This window comes from Euwallacea similis, chromosome 2 (genome assembly GCF_039881205.1).
Source record: "Euwallacea similis isolate ESF13 chromosome 2, ESF131.1, whole genome shotgun sequence".
In the NCBI taxonomy this organism is placed as follows: domain Eukaryota; kingdom Metazoa; phylum Arthropoda; class Insecta; order Coleoptera; family Curculionidae; genus Euwallacea; species Euwallacea similis.
This window is the reverse complement of record NC_089610.1, coordinates 6,098,605-6,123,172: the sequence shown is the minus strand read 5'-3', so window position 1 is coordinate 6,123,172 and position 24,568 is coordinate 6,098,605. Positions and strand designations below refer to the sequence as shown.

General features: G+C 38.4%; 1 protein-coding gene across 2 annotated transcripts in view; it reads left to right on the top strand.

Annotated features, from left to right (window-relative positions):
* The first annotated feature begins 346 nt into the window (after nucleotides 1-346).
* Nucleotides 347-24,568, top strand: part of LOC136419135 (uncharacterized) — a 77,967-nt gene continuing 53,745 nt past the window's right edge. Inside the window, exon 1 of one of the 2 annotated variants that reach the window (XM_066405303.1) lies at nucleotides 347-556. In XM_066405303.1, the coding sequence (XP_066261400.1) occupies nucleotides 531-556 (26 nt within the window). In that variant the 5' untranslated portion in view covers nucleotides 347-530. Of the gene's footprint in view, nucleotides 557-2,778; nucleotides 2,815-24,568 lie in introns of those variants that run through there. The other variant, XM_066405306.1, reaches the window with a different exon arrangement.

Genomic DNA, 24,568 nt, shown 5'->3' with positions numbered 1-24,568 from the left:
AGTTGTCCCTTGTTATCAATAATTTATGAACAAATTTATGTGAATTTCGAAGGAGCTCATACCGAGAAACTGATAATTTATTCTTGTTTTGCGAACTTCCTCGAAAGTTGAACTCCAAATCTAAACTGATACTTTTAAGCTTGTAAATTTGTAATGCTCATGTTAGGGTCAAAATTATGAGAAGTAAAAGGTATACTTCTCACCCGACTAACCAAAGAATTTAAGGGCCTTAATAAATATTGCATAAAGAGCGAGCTTTCAAATCCCAAACTCGAGAACGGGAGCGCTATGTGATCGAGCTTAGAGGAAACTGGAAGGGCAAGGATCAGTTTGGTCCAGGCCGGTGAGTCGTGTGGGTCGATCCCTTCGGCGTCTGCACGTCTGGTTCCCTCGTGTTTTGCAATGCAAATTGCACTATTTGAAATTTGATATCTCCTTTTTGCATATTCGGTGACAGTAATTATCATAATGTTCTTGTTATTTCAGTGGAAATGGAACTCGGTGGCTGGTGAGAAACTATAAGGTGCAGGATGGATTATGTTTTTCACAATTATTGGTAAGCACTTGCTTAGTAGTAAATCTTTGCTCAAAGGTTCGTACACGCATATTTAGTTCCACCGTATGGAATGAAGACATGTATATCGTACACCTCTAGGTTAAGATTATACCGTCGCGATAGTTGTGAAGAAAATTACACTGATAAAGAATATTTGAACCAACTTTTGCTGTATATTAAGAAAATGCAAAATGCTTCCGCTTGCTTTTCTGGGGGCTTTCGAAAACTATCTATTGTGTATGTTGAAATACAGCTAACCATGATGTCTTATTTTCTGTTTCAAAAGTCGTTAATAAAGAAGCCTTCCCTAAGGAGAAGAGGAACATTTCCGTAAGTTTCTACTTATCTGTAACGCTTGCTGGCGAAAATGAATAATAACGGAAGAGATTGCATCAGGATATTTAACGCATAGAATTTTGATAGACAATTTTCCATTTTGTACCTTAACTTATAGTCCGATTACATGCTGTTCCAGCTTAAAAATCGGCCGGTGCCACGGAAATGAATTATTTTTACGCTATATAAATAACGAACGGCGACAATACGTGAATCTAAATGTCGGTACAAATTTGACAAATGTCAATATTGAGAAGTATATCAAACATTCTCACAAGAATTCAGCACATGCCTAATAAATATTATTACATGCATTCATATGTCGTTAAACGTAAAGACGCCCTCAATAATCCAAAGAAAAAATATAAAGTTCACCGCCCATAAAAACCCCCGAATTCAAGACTTCTTAAAAACTCAGATTTTTCAGTGCTAATGAATCACTCTATATATGGCATGGCCTTGTATATTCTTTTTTGGCCTAGTCGCTAAACTAGTGTAAACTTACCTCTAGAAATTTTACTTACGCCCAATTATATAGTTGTAATAGAACAGAGTTCAACATGGAACAAAAAATTTTGCACATAGTAAATACCGCATTGCCTGGTAGCAAAATGCACTGTGGAAAAATGCCTTTTATGGCATTAATTACAAATATGAATTACAAATTTCGAAACAGTTTTATCGTTATGTTAAACAGAAAGCATATTTTAGTCTCAACATAATTAATTGAAAAGTTTAATTATTCCTCGGTGCTCGAAACGGAATTGTTTCCATCCACATTTCTATACCAAAGGAGTCATTCAATCCATTTACTTCGAATAGTGCCGTGCGCAAGCAGAGCAAGTGTTCAACACCGTGTCGCGTTGAGAGTGTAGGTAATTTTATTTTCAGGGCAGCAACTTTTAAGGGTTTGTAGCTGTAAACTTCAGGTAAGCGATGTTGAAACCGTGACATTTAAGAAAAGCGGTTTTCTAAAAAGGCAACTGATAACTGAGAGTATTGTTCAACTTAAATGAAAGGTGGAGAGTCCAGATTCTAAGAGTTTTCCGGAGACACTTTTCCTGAATTTGGCATAAATAAAAATCTATTGGGGATAGGTCAGGTGAACTTGCAGGCCACTCGCCCACGTCTCGGGTCCCAATCCACTTTTCAGGAAGTTTTCTTTAAAGAAACTCTTTTAAAATGTGGAGACTGGAAAATTTCCTCACAAGTTTCTCCAGGGTGTTGTTGGAATCAGGGAAGGCGAAGCCATCCGATTGGCAAGGTTTCCAAATACTCTGTTTCGTGATTTTCCAGGATATCCAAAAGAGCAGCTAAAATCAAATTGTTTGCGTAAATAAATGAGCCTTTTACGTGACTGTTTAGAATCCCAACCCCCATACATTAATCTGTCTAAATTATGATGTTTAAAAAATCGCCCCCTAAATTAAATCGTTGCCTTAGCCAATTCCACCAGGCTAATCTCCGACGCCGCCCCCGAACACTCTATTAACGTCCTCTTCCTCAATTCTGTCTCCGTATTTATATCGCGGTTTTTCAAACGAACCATATTCAAATAAATTTGTGTTGTGTTTCGAAAAATCAAAAAGATGTAACCAGTCATTACGAAAGTGAGGAGCTCCAGCGTTGAGTTAATGGATTTAGGGTGGAACTACATTGGATTCGATTCCCAGTCGGACAACTCTTTTTAGTTTTAATTTTTGTGTCTTTATTACTTCGACCTTGAAATAAATTGTAACACACTGGCGTGATTGGCGCGTGCATAAGGCTGCTGTATAGCATTTCACACTCGTGTGTTAAGAGTTACTTTCTTTGCTGATTATCTAACATACCAATTACGGCAACTTGTTTTTCTAGCCGCATGTAAAGAGTGCCCATTATGGAGGTGGATGTCACCATTTGGGTCAGCGAGTCAACGATCTGTAAGTACCTCAAGCAGACATCGGCACGCGAAGTGCCATCACAAGTTCTGTTTGCATTTTACCCACTTGTCACACATTTACCTAGACTTGAGGTTACCCCGAATCCACGTTCCTTGTTATGTTATGTTCGCAACCAATGAGAAAAGAACACATTACGTATCATTACGTAATCGTGACAGATGTCGTTGCCGTATTAAAGTTAAATATGCGAGGTAGTACGCATGTGTTGTCATCGCGTCAAAACGGTCTTTATTTTTTGACCGATATCCATTCCTTTTCACATTTTTTGTTTATGTTTGGAAGCAATTAAATTGGATAAAACCTATTAAAAGTTTCCCCTGACTAATTAAAAACCCGCACAAGCTTAACAAGAAGGGTTATTGCGTACGATTTTCTGCCGTACTGACGCCTTGTCCGAATTTAATTACGGGATCATAATTTTAGCGTAGGGTTTTGCGGTCATCGACGGCAGGACGCTCTTCGCCTGTACCCTATTATGAATTTTCCCGCGTAAATAAAGCTAATATTGTCGTTGTGGGCGGAACACTGTAACTAGCCATCAAAGACTGGCATGGGTGGAGGCTTTGGACTCTTGAATATTAGTTCGGATTAAAACCCTGCGTTGCTGGTCGAGCAAAATATAAAAAAGTTGCCAGAACTGAGAGGTTATCCAGCTCGCAATAATACAGGTTCTTCGCAAAAAGTAGATTTTATGCAAATTATATAATAATTGAAAAAAAATTAAAACAACTACCCCCCAACCCCAATGGGAGGCGCATGTAGACCTAACATTTGCCTTACAAATCTTCACATTACAGTTACCAATTTGTTGTTGATAAATAATGTAAAATAACACCGGTAACAAAAAACAAATTGGGTCAAATCTGCACTGTAAGAGTAATTTTCTGATTCGTTGTGAGCAAAAATAACCCCAAATTTTGTTTTTTTAACTTTGATAGTGAACATGTCGGATTTCGTAATCGAAGCAGGTGCGTACCGAGTTTCATTTCGTAGACGTCTTTATTTAGCAAACGTCTTCGTTTCGTAAGATAGTTGACAGGCCAGTAATAACCACTGTGCTGTAGCTCTATAGCAGACACAGGATGCAGTTCGAATCTGTCCAAAAGTCGGCGCTTTTCTTTTGATTCCTGCATTGTGCACCGAAATTCAAAAAAATCATGCATGGGATTCATTGCCTGGCTCCGCGCACCGCACGGAATCTTTCTAGTCACGCAAAAGTATCCATTTTCTAACTGCTTCCATTAAAAGTCGTTGTTTTTAAAAATGTTTACTTTTGCCTCTTTTCCAAGGATGCATTCTAGTTCTTCTGATTATTTCTAAGGAGATATGAGTGGGTAAAGGGGCGAACAATGGCGGTGCAAACTCAGTTATGTAGGTGCTTTACCCACGACTCATACGCCCGTAACGCGAGAAAACTGTTGGGTAAACTATTCATTTCTTATATTACATTTGCGGTTGCTTTCATCCAGTTATTGCAATCAGAAGCGTTTTATAAAAAAATTATTTCCATAGAAATATGAAAAAGGAACGAATGTAATATCAGTAAACCCGCACCCAATTTCATTCTGCGTGGCAGCGATAATATAATTTCCATTAATTAGGAGAAAATCAAAATCGACTAAGGAGGACTCAGGTTAAAAATTCCCGTCGACCAATGATAATTCAAAAACATTTGCATTTCACTGTGACTCTTTAATGAAAAAACTCTTCCTCAAAGCTCATCATTAGCGGCCTTTTCGAAATGCAATTACTAGCCGTATCTCTGAAGCAACACTCCGCAATGCGTCTACAAAGGATATTTTTTGTTTTTAAAATCAATTACCATATTTCCCAAACATGCAGCCTGTTGGTAATGCTAAAAGGATAATTTGATTTTGGTTTAAAGCGATAAGTTCAATAAGCTTGCGTTTGATAGAACTTAATTGCCAGAAAGCCAGCAGCGAACTGGTAATTAACTCTTTCCAATCCTACGATTTTTAGGCAATCGATACATGTTATCATGTTCAGGTTCTCATGTGGAAACGCCATGTAGGGATATATTCCAACAAAACCGCCCCCAGAATCTAAACGGTTAATTTCATCAATTTGCCTTCGAGCACAAATTTATCATTTAACTATTTTCTCAGCTCCTGCTTAAAAGTCGGTAATATTTCCTCAGTAAATTGAAGCAAAAGTTTACCATAAACTAAGAGAAGTCGATAAATCTTAGCTGATATATTAAGTTTTAATTACTTTACATTTTACTTTAACTACACTTTTGCATTTAAAGTTTTATACATAGTTAGCAGTTCCCGGCGTGAATTTATTTAAGATTCAACAGAGCTTCAAATCTTAATTCAGATTACTGTTCGTCCAGTTCATGGCCTCATTAAGTATTATAGATCATTGCACTTGAAGATATTAGCAGAGAGGACAAACAGATTTCCCTTAACTATAACGTGACTCAGGTAGTGGCAAGTTTCCGATCAAGTATCGAGAAAGGCTATTTATTATTCACTGCAAATGTTGTTCTAGTGGTGACTGAAGCCAAACGACACGCCATCTGGCGAAATAATTTCAAACTGCCGGGATATAACCTCAATTTTCTCTTGCATTGGATTTCCTGTTTGCCCTTTGAAGAGTTCGATTATTTTCCTCATGTTTCATCAAATTGTATTCAGTGCAGGGTTTGTGGACACGGAGTATTTCATGGACAGAATTTCAGTATTTTGTCGACTACTACTCCCAAACATTTCGATTTAGGGTTAGTTTTTCTGTTTAGTTGCGTGACCGTTTGCGGTGAATGTAGAAGGTTCTGCTTCAATTTGTTTATTCGAGGGTTGATTTTTGGCGGCATTTGGTGTCCGATTTGGAAATATCAATGGTCATAATACAAAATTTCATGCTTGTTCTTCAGTAGTTCCTAGTTAGTTTTGGTTATAATAATGTTAGAATATTAATGGAGCTTCCATAAACTTAAAATGGTGATTTCTGTTCGACCAATTTTGCAAGAAATGGGAGACTCAATGTAAAATAAAAATTAGGTTGTATTTTTACTGCTTTAGGTACAGAAAAAGAGCGGGAAAGTTTTTATTGCAATCGCGAGTAATTCAACAAACATCCCTGGAGTGCCTGAATTTCCCATAAAGAAACACCTTGCAACCTCCCTAGCACCTGAACCGAACTAACCCGTTCCCGACGCAGACGCTCATACTTTTTTACAATAGCTTTGCAAACGATTTCTTTATGACTTATGTGGCATATTCAGGCCCAACCTCTCGTTCAATTCATATTCTCAAATAATTTGAGGTTTCCAAACGCTTCCATCCGAGCCCCTATAATAATTAACAATTTTATTGTCTCACGTCTCAGCACCTTCTAATGAAGCCTCAGCTATAATGTTGATGGAGAAGAAATGAATTTCTCATTTGTCTCCTCCCTCGGAAAACCACATAATAATTATTTCGCATTCCAATACTGATTTCCAAGCTATTGTAACTAACCTCGCCAGTAATTTCAGAGCTCTGAGACCGGGAAAACGATTAAATAAGTTAAAACGGAGTATGAACATAGACTAAGGCACGAGCTTATTCAATTAACCTTAGGTTTTGTTCGCAATTCTAACACATTTAATGTCTGTATAAGGCGAACCGGCTGTATGGCAAACCCAGAACTTGGTACTTGCAAATATAGCGTGTTAGAAAAGTTCCTGCTTTTTTTAAAAATATTTCAACAGTACTAAAATACTGCATAAACTATTAAATTCACATAATTAACCAACAATATTTGTGCATAACCTGCACATTTTACCCGCAATATGCAGGATTACCTAAATCTACAATTTCTTGGACGATAGATCGGAATGAGAGGAACTATTAGTTGGCCATCACGAACTCCCGATTTAACTGTGTTGAACTTTGTCCTCTAAGGTCACATTAAGTCCATAGTTAATGTGGCGTAACACTTATATTTATAACCCTTAATTAGATATTCCTTAGTTATAAGGGCTTATAGTGTGGATGTTGTTATTTAATCGATAAGTCATTATGTAACACTTCATTTTCTCAACTTTTAAGTTATCGTTAAGTATTTTATCCATTGTGGCAAATTTTAACAGTTTACCTCCATGTCTAGTTTAAGGGGGGGAGGTATAATGTACCCCTTTACTATGCCTATGTGCAACGCCCTTTATTAGATTAGTTTTGTTGATAACGAACGAATTTTGGTACTAGTCGCTCCCTAATTTCGCGTAAATACTCTCCCCGCAAGCCAACTTCATTATGACTCCATTTCATTATCATTTTTTTATATTTAAAGCCGCAGTTCATTATAATGGCTCGCAATGTTGCCAAGCAATTATAATTATAATGTGAGTAGTCCTTTAGCTTTTTTCGAATAATTTCTAGTGTAGCTACCGTATTTCCTTTGTAAAATCTATAAATAATTCTTCGATTAACATCTCTGTCGTCATCGTCGATTTGTTTAAATTTTCGAGAAGCCCCTTTCCTTTTAAAGCTGTGGCTTTAACATTCTCTTTTTTACTAATGCGACAAATCGCCGCCAATGATAATTTAGCCATTTCGTTTATCCTCGTTACAATACCTTTAACCGAATTAAGCGTGTTTTCTTTCTCCAAACAGTCATAAAAATTCAAAATGAGACGTTTACTCTGTATATCTAAGACTTTGTTTTAAAAATTACTAGCCTCTATATGATTCACATCTACTTTATTTTCCGAATGGTCTTCAAAGGGCCTCCAAAAAACCATACCTAACTGATATATTCAGGTCTTTTATTTGTATATATAGAACTATGAGTGACTTAATTTAACTATGTAACACCACAAACGGGCAAGAAAAATTTAATTTTAGACTCCCTTCGTCGGCGCCACTGGTTTCACTTTGTTTACACCTAGAAGTACCGGTCGCCGTGCGAAATGGTGGCTCATCTTAAATATTCATCGTTTCGCAAGCCAGACCGAGGCAACATTCGTTTTGGTCCGCTGCCTTAAGCATCCGAAATGCTACAGAGCCTTAACACATGATTTTATTTTGCATCGTGGTATTTTTGATGAATTCCTTCTCTAGGTGAAAATAACTCCGTAGTTTCAGTTTCTTCTTGACAATGTGGCAGTGTTGACGCTACATCTGCTGATACCGAGCTCCTTAGCCATTTTGCGCTTGAACGTTGGGAATTTGGCATTCGGTGGTACTACCTTGGAGCGATGGCTGGACCACCGCCAAGAGGACGGTATGCAGTCCCTCCCGTCTCTTTGTGGTGTTTTACGAGGTCGTAAATCGTTCGTTTCTTGAAACCAGTCGAGCGAACAGGGTCGGCCGTACTCACGAGACATTGACTCTGGAACAACTGAAAGTAGGCACATGACTAATGTGCATCACGGACCTCAATCAACACATCAAAAATTGCCAGACTCGACAATATCACCGGTAAAAACTTCCCAGAACAAAAATGTTCACCCTGTAGTTTGTCTCCACGAGAGAGTGGGTCAATTAGCTCGTCCATTGGGGCTGAAACTCCTTCGTGCGAGTTAAAGGTGATCAGCAAAGACAATACTTTTCTCTGCTCCACCAATTTCAGCTGCGGATCGGTTGATGCTCAGTTACAGTTGAAAACTCGTTTACCGTCAATTGCGCGATATAATGATAAGTATGCGGCAATGTTTTTAAGACCTTACATTAAACCGCTTTTAAGCTTATTGTCCAGCGGCTATAAAATAGAAGTAGGTACCGAAAAGGCCTTATATAACCAAGAAAAATATCAATGTGAAGCTTTTCCTCCGGAGGAATCCAGGAAAACAATTTTAAAAGCTCCACTCGATAGCTCCGTTCGTCAAATACGCTCACAGAAATATAAAAATCTGAACAGCGTTTGGTGGTATCCAGTGTCATTGGATTTCCCGGAAGAGTGGCTCTTTATTGCGATTTTCGGTCTCGTGGCCCTGATTCCAATTTAAATCCCTTTTTGCTGCAAACTGTCATACCAGCAAATAAAAGTCGGTTTGTGTAACGGCTATAGGCAATGCAGGTATCTGTTTCACGCCTTTAGGCTTCAACATGCGTCGAGTTGGAATTTTTCGATTCGACATGAACGGGAATTCAATAAAAGTTAGTTTGAGGAAACGTCTAATTTTTCGCTTCATTCCTTAAGTAAATAAATAATATTGGGGCCGCATGCTGAAAATCGACGGTACATAGAATTTTCTCATAGAGACATACATGCTCCGTGAGGTACGAAGTTATTGAATCGCAGAAGTTAGCCGAGAGAAACGGTGTGATTACTGCTTGGTGAGTTGAAGTATACCTGGCAAAACTTCGTCAATAAACTGTTATCTCAGGCGTGCACTTATAGGCGCAAACGAGACTATAGAGGAAGTTTTGAAGCTCTCTTATTCAACAGCTTATTTCCACTGGCTCCCTGCATAATACACAAATTAAGCTCAATCTCGTGACTTTCTTGTGTATAAATCCACCCATATCACCTCTCATCGTGGGCAGTTTTCGATGACCAAGAGCAGATCCACACAGGATGTGCGTTTCCGGTGCTCAACCACAGCAAAGCGGTGAAATTGCGGTTAACTTGTCTAATTTTGACTTTAAAAAATTACCATTTCTTCGTTTTCGGAAAGAACTTTTCGGAACCAACTGCATCTTTAGAGATCTACGCGGAGCTTTTTGAACACAGATTCGTGGAATCTTAAGCCACAAAGCCTTGTGAGGCGACGAAAAGACTGTTTGGCTAACGGTCAGAGGCTTGCGGAACAAACGGCATTTCAGGAATCAGGCTCAAACTCGAGATAGAAAGGACTTTGTGTGGTTTTCGCTTTGTGAAAGTGGCATGAGATATATCGCCCTCAGTTACATAAATATTGTCTATCATGTGTACCGGGTGTATTTTTAAAAACTTTCTACCCCTAGATTAGTGCAAACTACAGTTAAAATTGTTGAGACGCGTCAACCTTAGAATCGAGGGAAAAAACTAAAAATGAAAAATGTTCTCGCTCCCCATCGACAATATCACGGGGGTGGCAACCCCTTCGTTTCCTTTTTTGAATAGGGAATATGGGTCAAGTTACATATTAATGTAAAGGTCTTCAAATTCTTTAAACAACAGTGTGAAAATTTTCGTTTTTTTAATTTAAATTTAGTTGGGAAAATGGGTCATTCCGTGAAATTATTCGAAGAAGAACGAACGAGAGTGGACATCGAATATTGGATGGGGATTTATTACACTTTCAACGGGATGGCGCCTCTCTACATTATATTTTACCGGTTCGACAGTTTCTTGCCAATAACTTTCCTGATAGATGGATTGGCAGAAGAGGCACTATTGAGTGGCCAGCTAGATCTCCCGATCTTACACCTCTCGGCTCCTTCCCTTGGGGATACTTTAAATGCGTGATATACGCTACTTCTGTACATAATCTTCAAGTATTATGTAGAAGAGTTACAGAAGCTTATCTAGCATTCCACAATAGATACTTGCAAAAGCGCACTTGCTATGTACACGGAATACTTCCACACCTTAAAGCTAGATGAATCAGTGATTCGTTTTTTGGAATTTGATCGCACACGTCCCATTACTGTTACTTGAGCCTCCTTTTACCTATCTATGTGCTGTATATGCTGATTGATGATTTCAGCGGGTCTTTAGCATCCGATGATTATTTGATATGTTCCTTTTGTGTTGTCTTGTATCTCTTGGAGCTGTAGGCGACATTTGTAAGTTAAAAGAATAAATTGCCTTTAAACCATAAAATCTCACACCATATCAGGAAAACATAATCCCTCAGGTAATAAATCACCTTTCGCTTACGTACGTCTTTCTTCTTTGTTTTCACAAATGTTACCTTAACGGTAATAAAAATAAAGCAGTTCAACTGACCTTCGGCATAAACAGGATGCTTTATTTTGCAAACAAATGGGAGTTGACAAAACTCCGTTGCCTTATCTGTTGTTTTATTTATTCTTCCCTCGTAGAAAAATCAGTGTCCGCATTCCCTGGGAGCAAACCCTCAATTTGTACGCAGAACTTTTTTGGATTTTGTTGTCTTTAGGCAGATAGAATAAATACGGAATACTGAAATAATTCTGTATTTTATCGTTTAGCTTTTTTATGCAAATAAGGCCTATAGAATACCGGGATTATACAGGGAAGCCCTCCAGGGACTGCAGGGAGTGATTTTCGGATTTTTCCTAATTATGATTCTTCCATAACCATAAATGGCAAAAAAATATGAAGGTTTGCCATAATACAGAGCTCGACATGGAAAACACATTTAAAATATTTCTAAGGAGACGGTACTTCCGGTTCTATTCTAAGCATACAGGGTGTTTCAGAATAATACGTGAAAAATTCGGGAGGTGAATCTATGACGAACATTGTGGAAAATATTCAAGAGACTTTTTTTATAGAGATATGGAGCATTCAAAAAATGATTTTTATTAAAAAAAACAGGCGGGTCATATTTTTCATTTAAAATGTATAGGGTCACGTCGATGGAGACACCACTGGTGAAATTAAAAATATTATTTTTCCCTTAAAAAATGTGCCTGCGCACCTATTTTGCGCTTCCTAATTCTTATAAAAATATTTAATACCTGAACTGACTCATTAGGAAAAAGCTAAAAATGAAATTTTTTACCACTCTGCATATCAGACAGGAAACGGAAACGGACCTATGTTTATATGAACTTTTTTCTCTAAAACTATTCACAGATTCGCCGCTGAATTTTTGACATAGTATTATAGAACGCTCTGTATATGAATTGTCAGTATGTGAATGAGACACACTGCATAGACGCCGACAGTATCACGCTCGCCCGAGGGAATTATTCCTCAGTTGTGTTTGGAGCAGGTTTCAGTGTTTCATATTTGATTTGCTTCGCCGGGAAGCATTAGCGGAGCTAATGACAAACCACTAGAACTTTTGCTCCGTTCGTATTTGGGGCAGGACAATATTTTAAAACTTGGTACTTATCTCCACCTTTGAACAGGGCATAAACCTAAATTCTGAATGCAGTTCCAAAATTAAAAAAGTTACAATGCCTTGTGAAATATAAATTTTCGGGGAGGTGTTACAGCTGATGCATTATTCATTTCTCCTTTATCATGTTAATATGGCGCATTATTCCACGACTAGTGTTAGCTTGAAGTCAGCATTTCTAGTTCCACAGCATCACGGATTAAAATTTATGCCGGCTTTTAGAGGACGGGGCTATTAATGGAAGAAAAATTCTCGCACTATTTTATCATTTTTCAAGCAGTTTAAGAAATATATTCCCTTTTTATCTGCTTTGAAATTTACACAATAACTCGTCATATTGATGTACTAATCATCATTCGAATCGCGCAGACCCTTTGTGGTTGCTCTCATCTCATCCAATTCGGATAATTTATTTGAGTTCACCGTGAAGGGTTATTAACTGTCCCAGTTGAAGCTCATGTAATATGAAACGACTATCGAACATTCGCGTAATTTTCCAAATATCCAGTGACAATGTTCTTGGTATATTTCGGGTTGGGCGTGATGTCACCCAAGGGGAGTTTGGATTGTTAATTATGTTGGATTAGTATCAATGATGGATAACAGACATATTTGGCTTCCCTAGACTACACAGAGGGGTCGTCGAGATCTTCAAGCTCGACAACAACTTCGATAGGGAAGGGCACGTCAGGGCCCTTATTCTGAAAGCGAGTCCTACCTCACCTATCATGAGCGCCAAAACTCCTCCCACAGCTGCTCACTGATGAGCGCACTCGCGCTTCTAGTGTCGTCACGACCAGTTATCGACTTAGTCACCGTTGAACAGTAACGTAAATATTGCCTCAACGTTCTTGATAATGCTCGCTGCAGATATGGAGGAAAATTCAGCAGAAATTTCCTTGGAGAGCGGTTTCAAAGTACAGAAAGTGTTTTAGAATATAGGGGAAAGCTGGGTATATTGGACCGTTTGCTAAATTGGACCACTACTATATGTCAAATTGTCGTTTTTATTTTTATGAGTTGGTAGCACTACACGATTAGGAGCAAATTCATGGTGGTCGGCCATCTTGTTTTTTTGCCTAAGCTGACGCAATTGTGGGCTGTTTACAAAATGCTAATTTCGAACGTTTTAAAATAACTTTTAGTATCTTATTCTAAAGGCGTAGTAACGTTAATGGTAAGCTTTCAGAACTTGTGTTTACAATTTACATTCATTATCTATCAACAAACGACTGTAATGGCGCAAATAGCGGCTTTTATAGGTTATATTGTTGTAATTTTTATAAACTTTTGATGTTGTGCAGTTTGATAAATTGGACTGCAGGTAGTTGGGTAAAATGGACCGATCCAATTTAATTGATACAAATGGTTTTTTTACACATGACGGAAAATAAGTATTATAAGTGAAAACCTGAGGATTTGCAAAATGCAATACATGATTATAAAAAGGTATCGATCTGAATGAATATGTAAGATTATACAAAGTTTCTGAAGCTATCTTGAAGAGACATTTGGATAAGGGCAAAGCTAGTAAAAGTGCCGAAATAAATAAAAGAAGGCAGGCTGTTTCCAAAAAATGTAAAAATATTATAATTGAGCATATATTGAAGCTGAAATAACTATTCCTCACAATTTTAATTATACAAAAGAAATGGCAGGCAAAGCTTGGCATTACGCTTTCATGAAAGGACACAAGATAAAATCGGTTCCAGAACCCCAGCAAAAAATAAACCCGAAGAAAATAGAGGAAATAGACCAAATTATAAAACAAAAAATAGAGGGAAGCGAAATACGGAAAAGATACGTGTAAAGAAGCGTGGGAAAATTATGAATGAAACACGAGCAAAGAATCTGACAACAAAGAAGAAATCTCATTTCTAGATGATTCAGGCAGTTGTATGTCAGAAGACCAAGATAATGAACGTGCCAAATGCAAACTTAATTATTTTAACGAAAAAGACCCTAAAGTGAATTGGTGCAGTGTGTACGTTGCCATGATTGGAACCATGAAAGTTGCACCAGCAATCCCGACATATGCGATAATTGTTTTCCTTCATTTTACAACTTATACCTACTACTGTTTTTCCAAGATATTAAAAAAAACATTTTGTTTTTTGCTTTGCTTTTATCAAAGTCCAATTTAGCTAACTCATGACTAATTAATACGGCTGACCGGCTAATTTTGAATAAAATTTCAATTGCAAAATTAATTCATTATTGAAAAATATATAACAATTTTGTTGATTTATCTTTAATAAATATGACGATTAATAACTGTCCTTTCATTTGGCGTAATGGATAATTTGATCAGTTTTAAATTATTCTGAAAAAAATAGATTTAACAAAAGTGGTCTAATATAACCGACTTTCCCCTACGCACCATTTCGAACGTATTGTTCCGCTCTGTGTCCTGAATTTTAATGTTCCTCGTCATTCTTAGCGCACCGCGTATTTCATCGTTTTTCTATTAGCTATTAATGTTATGACTGACGACTATTATGAGAAAGGCGAAAGACCAATGGAACACGGTATTTACCAGCAACAATCAAAAGCTCGATACCATGATGTGAAAACGACCAAAATGTGTCGCCGGTATTCGTCATTCTCCTCGCTCTACTTTTGTTAGTTACCAGTCCGCATGTATTACGTCCACTAAGTTTTCGATTGTAAGTGCTATGCCTTGTTCAGGCTAATTTTGCCACAGTAATGACGTATACCGTCTATGATTTCGCAACAAGCTGTGGCCTAATTTAAATTTGGGCCCTGGGTCAAAGCAAACAATGTTTTTTTGACAAAATGGTGAAAGCAACTTTCTATGGTCGAAGGAAGAAAAAGTGTTAAGAGAATGGTTGCGAAAGCAACTGAATGATGAATCACCCCCTTCGACGAGCCATCAATGAGGTCAGACTGTTCGGCAACAGCGCTACAAATCGGGGGTCCTAACATTCGATTACCCGCCGCAAATCAGCAGAGCGCACAGAGCGACTGATCTAGATTCTTTTTGTGACATTCACCTAAGTCCACCATTTCATAATCCTCTTTACTGGAAAATGCCATCTTACACAACCATCCATCTTTTTATCCTGCCCCAGCTGAACTTGGAGACCATTTGCAATGTGGCCTTTCTTTAAGCGCGCTACCTCACCTCGCTGAAGTTTCATTCTTTGTGCAAGAGCATCGAGCTGTCTCTTCCCTAAATTGACACATTTCAAATTGCAAATAGAGCAATTTTAAAATCTAATGTCTCCGGTTGGTACGAAAAGGGACCATCCAGTGCAGATAAAATCACTCAAATGCTTTCAATATTATGTACGTGATAAAGCGACAAACGTATCATTTCCTTGGAAATTCTTATATATTTTTATTCATTCCTCTTTCATGCGCGAAACCGTCTGACCCGATTCATCCGCAATTTTGATTCTTTCCTTTCGTATACGGCATTTCCATCATATTGAAATATTTTCCGTTCCTGCATTTAGACCACAAGGAATATTTGCAGCCACGCTAAGAATCCGTTTCGAATTTATACATTTGCTTATTCTCGTATGTCGAATATTACGATTTCTTAACAGGTGTGCAAAATGTATGTCCTCAAATGCTATTTCCTGAATGCATGGAAAATCCCAAATCCAACCTGTTCCTAATATATTTTATTAAAGGCGAAACTTTCTATAAATGCCGTGTTATCCGCTGGGCCATTAGGACACATGATTTCTTTAAGACTTTTTACATTAGACAAAGTTTAACCGGCCTGGTTTTTGCTGACGCGTAACGAAAAAAAATCCCATTAAAAGTTGGAACAAGGGATAAAAGATAAGCAAATAACAAACTTCCCGAGAATCACTAAGTAGGACTTGAAAAAGTTCCCATTTTTTTCCCTTATTGGGTTGTTTCGCAGCGTTGACGCCATGTGCAGGAATATCGGGGGAGCCGCAGAAGTAAAATCATGGTTTGCTGCTTTTTTGATCTGAAAATGAAACAATCAGAGCAGGTCCGGCCTTTGAAAGTCTGGCGAAATTTTAAATCTCCACCGCCTTGTCTCCAAAAAAAAACCGCTGATCAGGACCGGCTTCGCCCTCTCCGGCCGGATTTACATCAAGTTTCATTATAAAATATTCAACCTGTGTTAAGGTGTATTGTATACGTACCTATGGATCCATGAAGCGCAGCTTCCCTGAGAAGGCCTTAACAGCCTTCTTGCCGTCAACAATAAATGCATTCTGATGACTGTCCCCCGAAAGGCGTCCTGCGCAAACCCACAACCGAAAATATGTTATTATCTACCGGATTCACACGTGCAGCTTTATCACTCTAGTGCCGGCCTAGAGCGGAAGCGAAGGCTCGGTATAATTGATGTCTGCTCTGATTTGGACCCCCTGTAGATTATGCTAAATTAGCTATCATCAAGGGGTGGCTTGCAGAGTTGTCATTTCGGTTAGCAGGGTCCGTTTAGTGGACTAATCGACACTAAAAAAGACATAATTGGCAATTCGCAACAGACAATATTTCAGCCTCCTTTGAAGGAAAAGTGGCCCAATCTAGGCAAGCGAATTTGCCTGCAACTAAGTACAAAAATATTTCGTTCCGTTTACCTAATAATCAAACAATGATTACTCTATTTATGCAGCTCTAATTAAATGTTCGACACGTTGACTGTTGAAGGTCGGTAGGGATCATAACGCGTCAGAGGAAATAATGACGAATCTGCGAAATATGAAGTCATTATTCCCGCTGGACTTTTGAGACATACAAGTGCTGACGGTGGTGACTGCCGCGTTGATTGACTGCGCAGTCGGGTTGCTTGGTTGCGCAGCCGCGATGAGGCAAATGGCATTTCGATAATGTTTGAACCGTAATATTGCTTCAGTTTTATTAAAACTTATCGATGGTAATAGACAATGGCGTGCACAAAGTATAGTAATATACTTACATTTTATGGCCATTATTCCCTTAGAAAAGCCGCGCCCCTGGTCTGAGACTCGGGACATAAGCGTCTGCTTCAGGGAATAATGACATATAAAAGTATAACATAGTATAATAACATGCTATAATTTCCATTATATTAATGTCCACACTTTCATCTCGATTAATACCTGTTATACGAAAACACTCACGTCTCACTGGGGGTTAAGTTGGATGATCCCAACATTTTTCTAAAAGCGACCTCAGCTGCAAATATGGCCATCACCCTCTACAGTAATAATTAAGATAATTGGACGTTAATTGAAATTTATTTCACAGGCCTCGGAGTTCCTTGAACAATAACAATTATCAAAGTTAACATATAGGAGTTTCATGCAACTTTGTGAATTCTATCCGAAACAACTTCGGTATCAAATTTAAACTCGGTTTCAAAAGTTAGATATATGAGTTGTAGTTGTTCGATTTTAATGAGGAAGTTTAGTTTTCCTGTTTCTACAACGTAGGTCCCATCGAGAGAGACATGGACTTTCATCAATGTACTCATTTATGGAGGTGAAGGAAAGTGAACTTACCCATTCCAGGTTGTGGTTGCTCTTATGTAGCATGCCCTGGGCATGAGGGACTCAATGGCGATCTTGTGAAATACCCACTAAAAACCCCTTATCCTCTCTTCGTCCTGAGTCCCTCCCCTGAACCACAGGGAAACATAATCTTCAGGGGGGCGCATTTGCTGTCTTCAACGTTCTACTTATTTTTCTCTTCCTTTCTCTGTCCTCCATCTCCTTCGGTCTCGTGGGTTTCTTCAGTATTCTGATCATAGCCATCCAGTTAGTCTCGCTTCTCAGCAGCAGACGAGCGACATTCGCTGCAGTGCACCGAAGTACCGTGTATTTCGGATTCTCTTTGCCACCGCTAAATCAATATCTTTAATTCGCACTTCGACCTATTCTGTCGGCATCCCTCGGGGTATCTACTGACTTAAGTCCTTCCCTCTCTTCGTTTTGGTTCCTCCAGGACCGCCGCAATGCATAACTCTAGGAGGGGAGTGGTATTAAAAACTCTCACCCTTCATCCATTCTAAAACTCTTGCCTTTCATTCATCTACTCATATCCCTCATCGGACTTTTCATAAGAGGTTTGCTGCGCTGGATGCCTCCTATGATTCCACTGGCCGCATTCCATCCCTCCCAGGGAAACCGGAGCTAATTAAATAACTAACTACTGAGCGTTTTTTTGGAAAAGATATTTTGGGATTGTGGAGAAAATGCCACCATTCCTGGAGAAAATATTTTCTTTTGCGTCCTTTTATACTTGTTATAGGACACTTTCTTCTTATATTACTCACATCCTATTTAATTCACATGCATGTTTGTTCATAACGAGGAGAAACCCAAAACGCTTAATAACAAAATCTTTAACATAATTACCTCAACAACAAAGTTACAACTTCCTTTGTTGATCTTCCTTTAACTATACAATTATGTACCAATAAATGCCAACTAGAGCCGAGCCTGAGTTGTAGCAAGTTAGAAAAGTTCCCCTGGGAACACTGTATCGTATTTAGCAGTTATCGATATAAACATGTGGGAAAATACATCGATTAATAGTTGGCTAACCCAGCCCTTGGTAGTGGTAGATTGCAGGGCCGGCCTTAGCAAGTCTGGTGCCTTAGGCGAAATTTTTAATCGGCGCTCCCCTACTCCCAACGAATACCGCCGGCCAGGACCGGCCTCGCCCCCTGTAAGGCTGGTACTGCTAGTTAGAGAAAGAGAAATTACTTTCCGTTAGCGCGATTTTTCTCGCTATTTCCCTGGAGTTTATATACTAAGAAATATTTAAAGATCGCGACAGAAATATTGCGGAAAAAGTAGCGCATAACGGTACAGGAGCGTGATCAATATCTCTTTACCGAGTTTTTAAGCAAACACTTGTCAACCCCTAGTGCCGAAAGCGAGCTTCTGCAACATGGCGAAATGATTTGCACAACATGATTACGTTTAGATAACGCTGTTTTTGTTGCTCGCTGTCGCCTTCGCTTACCCATTTCCGGTAATTCAATATCAAGTGCCTCGACGTTTCTCATCTTTGAAAGCTGCTGTTGAGAAACAAATTAGTAGTTTATGGCGATATGAGATTTTCAAGGATGCGAAATTAGTTTAAATGATAATAGAGCGACTCGAGCTGTAATAAACATTGGCGCCCCCATTGCCGTCACCGCACTGACCTTTCCTGCTGACTACAGTGAAAAGATCTGCCTTATCCGGTGACCCTAAAGAGATATAAAACTTGAGAAATTGTCTGCCCATTTCAAACGGTATGGACTTTTAAGAACGTTCCTTCGCCTAGCAGCTAGTATTTGGCTTTTACTGACTTGGGGTGAACCGACTACTGCATGCCTTCAAGCGCAACAATGAGCTCCCATTTAAACCATAATAAAAAAAATACTCCAAAATAAGTGGTTGTTCGTTTCTCATTTTTCGAATTTACACACATTCATTTTCATCGTCGTTAAACAAACTGCATCTGATTATGTTTTTGCGACATCCGTTTTTCCTGAATCGTTCTGAATGCCGCCCACCGCAGGGAAATCGGTAGGCCCTACATCCGGTTATTAATGATTGTCGTCACCGCTAACCATTTTCCACAGCTTGTTGCACACTTTTATGTGTGAGTGCGGTTTCCAATTGTATTGAATTTCCCAATTAAATTGAAATGTGGCGAAACAACGACGTAAATTAGGCATTTAAAATTATTTAAATTTTACCGTCACCGCTATAACTAAATAGTGCATTTGTAGCAGAAAGCAATAATCATAATTTCTCTGCGGCGCTTTATTTGCTGGTAAATGAGCAGATATTATTTTGTGAAATATTTCATATTCGAGCTACAGGCCGCACTTTATTAACCTGGTATTGATGCCTGAGCGACGCATACGATAATTAGTGCAGCCGGAGGTTCTAGACTGTCATGATACGAGGGCTATATTTTTCAAATTCCAGCGAATGAGGTCAACAAGACATGTTTTATTATACATAAGAATTTCTTACGCACCCAGACTACTTTTCGACACAGTCACCAAGGACATTAAGACATTTGTCGTAACGGGAAACAAGTTTTTCTATACCCTTTTCATGCCAAATTGCCGCTTGTGCAGTAAGCCGATCTGGCACACATCATTTCAGTTCCTCGTTTGTGTTGAATCGCCGTTTATCTAACCACACTTCCATCCTAGCGAACAAGTTAAAGTCACTTGGTGCCAGGTCTGGACTGTACGGTGGACGGCCAAATACTTCCCGTCCGAAATTCTTATGCGGTTCTTTAGTCTGTACTGCTGCATGAGGACGTGGATTGCCATGCTATAGGACTACTCCCTTTGTCCAGCGATTCATGCCACACGCTCAATTACAAAACTCCAATATTACCTCCTTTTAACGTTAATTGAGCAATTTTCCCTTCGATCGCATTCGTCACCGTCAAAGTAAATAATTACCCGTTGTACAAATAGTGACTCCCCCTTTCTTTACCTAAAAACGGCTAAACACCCTTAAATATTTATTAGGCGGCCTATTAGCATTTAACTCAAATTAAAACCAAACAAATACGGCTCCGGTTCTCTTTAAGCTTAAACTTCGAAACCGAACTATTTTAAATTCAAGAAGTGAACTTATCATTATTCCAGTCGCCGATCCATTGTCACAAATATTTCAGCTTTAAGAGAGTTTTCTACAGAAAAATACTGTTCGTATCCCGGTGTTTAGTATGCAAGTAGAGGATAACTCTAGGGAATCCCGGTTCCTCTCCAGGGCTCTAGGACGCGTTAATTAGTGTCGCCCTCTAATGAGCTCGTGTTTAGAAACTAGAACTGTCCCATTGTTGATAATTGTTTACTATTGTCTATTTCTAATGACATCTGCATAATTGGAGAGCTGTTAGAGTAAATTGTTCAGATTGTTATTCGCTTAGTTATATCGCTTTTCGTTTTCAGGACAACGCTTGTTTAGGGCAGTTATTCGCGTGTGTTGTTCGTAGCCCGAGTTCGACGATACGTGAAACTTTTCAAACTTTCTCAGAGTCAAAAAGATTATTTAAACAGCAATTCAGTAATAAACAACTGAGAATAACCCTTCGAAATATCTAGACTCTTCAGTTGCTGGAACTAGTCAGACAACTCCAAACCGCTTCAAGTGCGTAAGTCTTGCGCGAATTACCGGGAATGTTCTCGTAATGTCAAAGCACCATCGTACGTAATCACGGCCACATGTAACTACATAAAGTTATTTGGGCGTATCCGTTATCTAAAGGCCTAGAGGGAGATAGATGGTTGACGCATGTGGAATTAGTACATTTTCGCACTGCGATATGATGGATGGTCCGGAAGGAAATATTTAGACCAAGGATGCCATATTTTGCGTACTCGCAACACGTAGGCCAAATGCCAAATCCGCTTTCGCATCACTTGATTTACGATAATGAATTTGCATTCATTCAAAAAAGCACATTCCAAGATAGAATTTTCATATAAGCATATCCTTTTTCAATCGCCCTGTAGCTTCGACCCGGGCATAAATAGGAATCATGTGGATGAGAGCAACCTCCTCTAAAATGCCTTTAGTAAGCACTCCTGAAGTACTGATCACATATCCTGGTATGTTCTATATTTTCTGAGGCCTTCATCCTCCTTTAACTATTGAATTCCACACAAATAATTAAAATATCGAGGAGACAGTTTATGAAAAAAAAAGCGTACCTGAATGCAGTACAATATAAGAAAACGGCTGGATTTACTGAAAAACTTTAAATTTGAAATATGTTTGAAGTTGAATAAGGAGTCCCATGTTACGAATAAAGTAGGAGTTTCTATTAAAAGTTATAGAGAAAAATGACTTTAAAAAAGAAAGTTTCCATTTTTTCCATGACGACGTGAAAATTGGTATCGGTAAAATGCCCGGAAATACTAATCTATGAAAACCGAGTCGATCGAGTTTCTTGCGCTCTGGAAAAAATCCACATTTATTATTAATGATATAGCAAATTTTAACGGCATTTTCCCGAAACCGGTAAGAGATACATGCAGGTTATATGACACGTTAATGGCTTAGAATTTGCGTAGAATCCGACAATAAGGAAACATGCGGGAGATTCTATTTGAAACAAGGAAATTGATCTCACATCCGACACCGAAACTGGAAATTATATTTCCATATACGGGATGTTTCAAAAAGATGGTGCCAAACTTGAAGAGGTTGTTGAGATTGTGGTAGGAATTTTTGTTACCACTGCCATCACTCTCCCTAACAGTTCCTCGTGGGCGGCTACATGGATTTTATTGACTAAGGACTTGACATAACCCTAGAGGAAAAATCTAACGGAGTTAAATCAGGACTTCACACTGACCAACTGATAAGTTTTCTTCTTTCGATCTCTTATCTCTCAGAAAATTGTAGGTTTGCGGGACCCTGCACATAATAAGCAACATGTGCAGGTGTACCACCGTTGAGGTGTAAAAATAAGAATTATTTACTACAATTTCACGTATTCTAGAAGCGCATAAAATATTAAGAGGTCTTGAAAATGTCAGGGAAGTGTTGACGGGATTTTGGATCTTGATTATTTGGATCTTGAATATTTTTCGTGCTTTACGTGAATGTGAAACAGAGATATTGCGCAGAAAAATGTTAAAGCCAAACAGACGATTTTTAGTTAAATATACCTTGAATTATATAATAAAATCTGCCCCAATATGTATTATAGGTGCATGTAACCACTATGTGGTAGTGTACATTGGCGTTATTTAAGAACCTATTGGGAGCCCTTTTTCCATCGATGAGTTGAATGATTAAATGCATGACCCTCTAAATATCGGACACCTCTATACATATCGGACAATTTACAATTCCCCGTTTGTTAGCGATCGGAGAATTCGAATGAAAAATGCACCAGCGATCGATTATTCTATCAAATAGAGTGCATGCGAGTATAAATATAAGAATCATGCGATTGCAAAAAATATTCGAATACAAGGAACTAACAGGTGATCACTAAAACGAACCTCGCGCTGCGATGAGTACAGCCGAAACCGTGCCAGGGTCGCGCTCCAGTAATCTCTTAAATTGAAATTTTTATGCAAAAAATATGCCATTGTTTAGCCAAATTTCATAGCCATTGTTTAGGCGTTTCATTAGCTGTTTAATTGAAATTTTTCATTTTCTGATAAATTCTAATGCATCAAGGTACAGTCTATCGATTTATAGAAGAAAACAACTCCGACCTCAATTTCACTCATCAGTAAACTCAGATTAAAATTGATGTAAACAAGTTTTCACTCATGCCAGATAAAACGGAGATATCTGTGATTAAATTTCGTTGTAAAGAAATGCGAGATGTCTCTGCCAACTTTACCAAGCCATAGAACTTTGGAATTTGCATTATGACTTTTTCGCTTAGGAAAGTGAGTAGTGAAAAGTTCAGTTATCATGCAATGAAGGCAGTTGATTTAAGTTATGGTATTTTCCTGTTTCCTTACGGGTTATTTTGGATGTTTTGTGAGAGGTGAGCAAATACGCCCAACAAAGACTGTGAAGAGACTTGTGGCGCTGGACCCAAGATCAATGTGGCGATCGCGTCGCCTATTTAGATCGTACCGCTGCTACTCATGGCCAGTTAGTTTTTATTTTTTTATCACAAGGGAAATTTTCCGATAGACGTTCCTGGTCTGATGTCGATCGGTTTGTATACAGGGTGTAACAATTAACTTGAGACGTCGCAATATCTCGAATAATAAGCGCCCTATGAAAAAAATGTCAATTATGAAAGTTTAATTATTCCGCGGGGGAAATACATTCAAGCTAAAATTAGTGCCCCTCTGCCTCTTTTTGTCGGGGGGATGGAGGGTAACTTTGGTTTCTTAAGTGGCATCACATATTTTTTATTGCAGATTCGAATTTTACAACAAAAAACACGTAGAATTTGACTGGAACATTTTCGCGATTCGCGACAAATGGCGCTTTAATCAACGAAACTTAATTTTCCTTTCGCTTATGATTTACCGGAATGTTTGGTGAAATTTGCTTTAAAAAAACCTTATTCTCACGCGTTGTTGGGGATAGATAAAAATAATACATTTTTATTTGTTTACGTTTTTGGTTTAAACGTATTAATAAAAAGAAATAACTTGAAATAACTAATTGCAACAAAATTATAAGTATCAGAAATTCTTGTGCCGAAATTCCAGCAGACGTACTTCTCGGTTGTGTACTTGGTCGTTGGAAATGCAGATTAATAAGTGCATCGAAGTTGAAGGGCATCATTTTGTGCATTTACTTTAAAAACTACAAAAACTAAACTAAACTGCAAAAAGTTTTTATTTACATTGATTTTAAAGCAGATTTCACCAAACATTCCGGTAAATCATAAGCGGAAGGAAAATTAAGTTTCGTTGATTACAGCGCCATTTGTCGCGAATCGCGAAAATGTTCCAGTCAAATTCTACGTGTTTTTTTATCGTAGAATTCGAATCTGCAATAAAAAGTAAAGGATGCCACTTAAGAAATCAAAGTTACTCCCCATCCTCCCACAAAGAGGGGCAGAGGGGCACTAATTTTAGCACCAATGAATTTTCCCCGCGGAATAATTAAATTTTCATAATAGAAATTTTTTTCGTAGAGCGCTTATTATTCGAGATATTGGGACGTCTTAAGTTAAATGTTAGACCCTGTATAATGCGAGATTCGCCCAAGCGCCTCCACCCACTAGAAAAAAAACCTCCAAAATGGGAGAATCCTCCCCCCCTTTTCTCCGACGCAAAGAACGACCTCCCCCCTAAGAAAT